The following is a 6,435-nucleotide window of genomic DNA, read 5'->3' as shown; positions in this document are numbered from 1 at the left end:
GAAGTGCTATCTAACCATTCGTCTTCAGTCCTTGTGTATGCAGTGTCTACTATTAGTGTTTAGATGTTCCAATCATTGCATGTATGAGACTAACATGAGGTTATTAACCCCTTTAAATCTCAGACTATGTACATACCAAGGCTTATTATTCACTAACTACATGGAGTTCAGTGCAAACGGGCTGAGATATTCTTAGATTATAGAAGTATGTATTAAAACTTTGGGCCCACTGCTGGGCCCTGGCCATTTAAGCAGTTAAATAATAAACAATATCCTTTATTTATTTACATAAATGTCTTTTCAAATTTCTTCCCTTGACATTTAATCGCCATTTTTTTCTTATGTTGAAAAATAAACATTTTGGACACAAAGGTCTAATATTGCTTATCTAACTAAACTGTATATTTACATTCACTTGAGATAAAATCTAATGTCTTTAAACTGTCTGTATTAACTGTTTGTGTTACATAAAAATGCTACATTGGGGAAGCGGCTTAGAAAATGGATGGATGGATGGATGGATGGATGGATGGATGGATGGTCCTTAAGTACGTTTGAAACAATTATTCTCTTTCCTTCCACTTTAGATTGAACAATACTGCTCCAGTGTTCAGTAAAGACTAGATGAAGTCTACACTCCTGTGGACAGTTTCCCTCATTACATCTGTGTGTCAGAACATTATCACACACCTACACATACAGGTATTAATGTAAGTTTCAGGTTTATTTGTCATTTGCACAACATGTCATGACATTTATGCATTGAAATGCTCGTGGTGAGGCTCAGATAATCACTCTACAGAAAGAAAATAAGTAAAAGTAAAATATAAAAAACAAATTGAAAGATATTAAATATATACAAAATATAGAGAAAATATACACAACATATAGAGACCTATACACAACATATAGAGACAATATACATTTTAAAGTGACTTATGTGACTCAGTATTGTTGTTTTAGTTCAGAATTGTGGTCGTAAAAATGCAGAGAATTAAATATGTTAATCTGTATCATCGAAACTCCAGAGAAATGTAAGAATGCCAGTTTGAATATAAGATCTCTTCAGTTTGGCATATAGTATAAATGAAAGTTTCAAGTCTTCATACTGTAGATACATTCAGAGAAAAATAACCTTATTCATTCACAGGCTTTGTACAGTACCTAATGTTCGAGGTTCTATTTAAGGGCTTTTTGTACAGTGTAGCTGGGTTTCCTGTCACTGTGGGCTGCAGGGCACAGTAGTAGAGTGTAGAGTCTGATACTGCAGCAGCAGAGATTATCAGATCCACACGCTTGTTGTCTTGATCAAGTTCAACAGACATTCGTGGAGGAGAATCACTCTTAGATGCATATAGGTTAATAGACAGGAGAAACTCTGGTCCGGATCTGGGAAACTGACGATACCACTGAAGAACATCATTAGTATAACTGTTACTGTAGTTGCAGGAGAGAGTAACATTATCACCCTCTGAAACATGAATTTCTCCCTCCAGTGGTACAACTGTCTGTGCTGATGTGTCTCCTGGAAACAGAAAAATATTGAAGAAATTAAACTGGAACCTCTCACAGATCATTCAAGTAAATCTGCGATTAGAATTTAAATGTATTACTATACAGATCGTTTATTATCTCAAAACAGTTAGAAAGAAGTGCCATAAATGTTCTCTCACCTAAAAGCAGTGCTAGGAGAGAAAGGATAGAGAGCAGCATGTTGATAGAGATGTGAAGTGACTGAGAGCAGTCAGAGCTGAATGGGATCAGTGTAGCTCTCTGCTGAGATACACAGCTCCACCCATAATGCAGCTCATACACTCAGTCACAGTGCACTGCTGTCATGCCTCATTTCTTTATCTTCTAATCATTTAGCATAGAGCTTTTGCTCTTATCTTAATTTTGAGGTTTTATGTGAATACATCTCTGATGTTCCATGTTTCCATATTATAGATATTACTTTTTAATAATAATAAAATAAAATAAAAAAATCTAACAAAAAACGAAACGTTTAGATTTTTTTTCCTGTTTAATTATTTAGATATTCTGGTCTGCTGTGATGGACTGGTGATCTGTCCAAATGCTGCCTGCTTTTTGCCCAGTGAGCACTGAGATAGACTCTAGCATCCCCTGTAACCTGAAGGATGAGCAGCTTAGAAAATGTGTGTGTGTATGTGTGTAAGAGAGAGAGTGTGTTGGTGGTGTGTGTGTGTGTGTGTGTGTGTGAGAGAGAGTGTGTGTCGGTGGTGTGTGGGTGTGTGTCAGTGGTGTGCTTGTGTGTGTCAGTGGTGTGTGTGATTGTATTTGTGTGAGTGCGTAATTTTTTCTTCAGGTTCTCTGTCTCTCTTGGGTTCTCTGTCTCTCTTGGGTTCTCTGTCTCTCTCTGGTTCTTTGTCTCTCTCTCTGTCCATCTCCCCGGTCTTAGATGTTCATTTGCGCCATTCAGAAAAAATCCTGTCCTCCAGTATGTGAGGTTGAACGGCACTGCATCATATCCGTCAATCAACCCATCTCTTCCTGCGCCCAACTGTGATCAACACCACGGTTCTTTATGTAGTCCTGCCACCAGTGGAGTCCTTCTGTTGCTGTTCTCTCAGTCCATCCTGTCTTCCAGACTGTGAACGTATGTGGGACATCATCAGATTCACCATCTCACTCTAACTGCACCCGTTTGGGACGGACCATCTCCCTGTTTTCATGACCGCAGTTATTTACGTTGTTTGTCTGTCCAGAAGAACCTCTTGAACCTCTCTATAAAAACAATGTTTAATAGTTTAGCGACCGTAACTAGGAGTAAAAGATTCAGAGATTAGGGACCAAGACTAGAACTAAAAGATTTACACATTAGAATCTATGACTAAGACAATAAAATCCATAGATTAGGGACCAAGACAAGGTCTAAAAGATCCAGTTTTGGGACCAAGACAAGGTCTAAATGATCCACAGTTTAGGAACCAAGAATAGGACTAAAGCATCCATAGTTTTAGTACCATTACTAGAACAAAAATAACTATACTTTCAAGACTATGACTAGGACTGAAGATCCATACAGTAGCGACGAAGACTATAATTAAAAGATCCACAGATTAAGGACCCTGAATAGCACAGGAAAATCCACAGATTTGGGACTATGACTAGGACTAAATGATGAACAATCTAGTGACCATGATAAGAACTACATGATCTGCAGATTACAGACCATGACAAGGACTAAAATCTGTACATGTACCTGTCCATCTAGTTTGTCATTTGGATGTTTTTCTTTATTATAGACGATTTTCCGCCCTTTTCCTCTTGTTCCTCTCCTAGTTTTTCTCTTGTTGTTTTCTTCCTCAGGAGGGTGGCTTTTCTTTATGTCTATTTCAGCAAGAGAGCAAAATTAGATTAAATCAGTAACCAGCTTTTCTCAGATAGTCTGGAGCCCAGAAAGAGTAACCAGCATTTAAGTTACAACGTATTTCAAATCAGTTTATCTAATTGAGGCTCACAACCAATCAACTCATTTTCACTCTGGTTGTGAGAGGTGTGCTTTTAAAGAGCTTTCAGTTGCCTAGTAATCAACATGACAATTCCCTAGCAACTGCCAGAAAATCCATAGTAACTACAATTCCCTAGCAACAACCTGGAATAACATTAACAGATAAACAACAGTCAGGCCACCGTCTGGCATGATATAGCAGTGGCCTAGCCACTCCATATCAAACACCAAAACACTACAACAAAATAGTAACATCACAACATAACTTTAGTGACCCCCTAGCAACACCCTAGCAACCATTTATAATGCTGTAATGTTAATGCTATTGAAGGACACATGGCTGATGCAGAAGCTGACGTGCTCAGTACGCTGTACAATAAGTGAAGCTTTAGCTAACAGCCAACTCTACATTTAACTCACATCTGCACTCCATCAGCGCTCAACTCCAACCAATACCCAGTTCCTGTCTGATCTAACAAACAAACCCCCAAAGGTGAACCAGCCCCTTTGTCAGAAAAACCCCAGAAAATAATTGTAGAACAATAACCAAGAAGGAACATGAAGAACATTTCTAGAACATGTTACAATATCATAAAACTACCTATAAACAAATCAGCCACCACCTCATAACCACCTAAAGTACCCTATCAAATACCCATCAAAACCCCAGCCACACCACAACTGTTCTAGTTATTATGAGCATATTATACAGTTCTTTCTGTCACTTACTCAGACCTTGGTTCTCTGGGGCTTGACTCTCTTCCAGGCAGACGTTCAGCCTGTTTTTGGTGGCTTCAGGCTGAGCTTCAGCTTTGATTATGCTGATCATATCTTTCTCTGAATTCAAATGTTTTTTTTTTTAATGTATTGATAAAAGAGTAAGAGCTCTTTCCTTAGAAGAACCATATCTGGTTCCCTAATGACCCTTTCAGTGGATGGCTCTCACGTGTAAAGAGCCCTTTTAATGACCAAAGCATCTTTGTATCATGTAACAGTTCTATACCAATTGAGGCCTTTTCCTAGAACCGCACATCCATGCCAGTATTTTTGCTGTGAACAGATGTTCTGTTGTGTTCCGACTCCAGAATCTGAGATTTATCTTATTTACTCACCCAGAGGCTGGTCATCACTATCTGAAGCCTCTGTGAGGTCCAGATGTTCCTCAGCTACATGGTCCTTCAGCTTCGGCCACTCATCTCCTGCTGTTATACGGAGAAACGCTGTCCAGATCAATCACTGTGATTGGTTATGATTATTACTTATGTATCATAATATATGCAGCATTGATTAATTATTAATTAGTGATCAGGAAACTATTCGCAGCAGCTGTTTTATGGTCATCATTATATCTGCTAATGATTTCCATTTCTTACCCAGAGGATGGATATTGGTGGGCTCTGACTTCTCCAGGTCAGGGTGCGTTTGCTCATCATTGGCTTCACTGTCAGACATCTTCAGCATCTGATCGTCTTCTTTTACAATACAGCGAGCAGAATTTGTATTAATTAAGGCAGATTAATGATAAAATCAGCTCATCAATAGCTTCTGACTGAGCTTCATCATCCATCGTTCATCAGTGTCTCATTTTCTGCTTTCATTAATTGGTTTTCCAGTTTATCATTTTTCAATATTTCAAATATGTTATTTTGTGTCTTTCACTCACCAAGAGGCTGGAAACTCGCTCACAAAACATCATGAAGCACGATCTCCAGGAGCTCTCTGATGGCATCAGCGGCATCTTTGTTGGAGCTCACTAGATGATCTTGAAGGAATTTAGATTAAAGCTTTTATATTCACTAAATAAATCAATATCTACTGTACTTTACTCAGTACCCTATATGGATTATTTCGTGTCTACCATTAATATTTAGTGCTTCTATTAATGATTCTCTTCATTCTGCATTATTTTGTATCTGCAGTGAATTGTTCAGTATCTACTGAGGTTTTTACAGTGGTGACTCCTATGAATTCTTCAGTATCTGCTATGAATGATACCGTATTTTAAATAATACAGCATTTATTACAATTATGGAATTTCTATGAATTATTCAACATCCACTGTGAATTGTGTACTGTGAACTATGAATATTCATTATACATGGTGAATTATTTAGTGTCTACTATTAATATTTAGTGAATATGAACTAAAAAAACACTTTCTTGACATTTGTCAACGATACATCTGAGACACTGTCATCTATCCTTTTTTCCATCAAATCGACGCTGGGTTTGGACATCAAATCTGTAAAACTAGTGACCGACCCCCGGCACGACCCGAACATGGCGGGTAGGGAGACCCAGGGATGTGAATGTGAATAGGGTGGGGAAACTTTCACGTCCAGTTAAAATGAATTTTAGCTCGTTTAAACATCTTTAAGCCCTAAACGAATATTAAACAGTGGAACAGTGGAGTTCACCCAGGAGCTCAGCTAAAACACAAGCAACTAAAAAGGTTTTTTTTTTCCATTTCTGGAACCTCCTAAGCCTCGACTTCGCGCACGCAAGCTGACACAAAACGTGCTGATATCTGCTCCCAGACGCTGGACTAACTAGTTCAGGAGGGGTGCGGTGTATTTCTAACACAGCGCTCACCTGAAAAACAGGGCTGAAAGGACGAGACAGAAGACGCCACTCGCTTTAACGAACGCCTGGCTAGTCTGTACAGAAGGCCGGGACTTTTATTGTAGAATCTCCTGATTTCGTGTTTAGAGTTTCCTGTTTCATCAGCCTGTAATAGCAACGGAGCTGTATTTGTTGGGCACGCTCCGATTTATAGTCTAAATCTTACCTTCAAGCGAAGTTCCCTTTAGTTCTTAAGTAATGGTGGTGGCATTTCCTCACATCTCCGTTTCGTTTACTTGTCTGTAAATCCATATGTTTCTAAGTTGCCTATTATTAGCGCTTAGCACTACCTGCCTCGATACCATTTGAGAATATTTCGGGGAAATTCTGTCCTCGGGAGA

The 6,435-nt window shown here is 38.7% G+C and overlaps 1 gene segment (V, D, J or C); it reads right to left on the bottom strand.

Moving 5' to 3' along the window:
• Window positions 1-869: 869 nt before the first annotated feature.
• LOC119261840 lies at window positions 870-2,245 on the bottom strand. The segment is given in 2 exon segments: window positions 870-1,525; window positions 1,674-2,245. Coding segments are annotated over 2 exon segments (429 nt in total).
• Window positions 2,246-6,435: the final 4,190 nt, after the last annotated feature.

The sequence above is a fragment of the Pygocentrus nattereri genome, chromosome 2, assembly GCF_015220715.1.
Source record: "Pygocentrus nattereri isolate fPygNat1 chromosome 2, fPygNat1.pri, whole genome shotgun sequence".
Lineage (NCBI taxonomy): Eukaryota > Metazoa > Chordata > Actinopteri > Characiformes > Serrasalmidae > Pygocentrus > Pygocentrus nattereri.
Note: the sequence above shows the minus strand (reverse complement) of the source record. Positions and strands in the feature narration are given on the sequence as shown.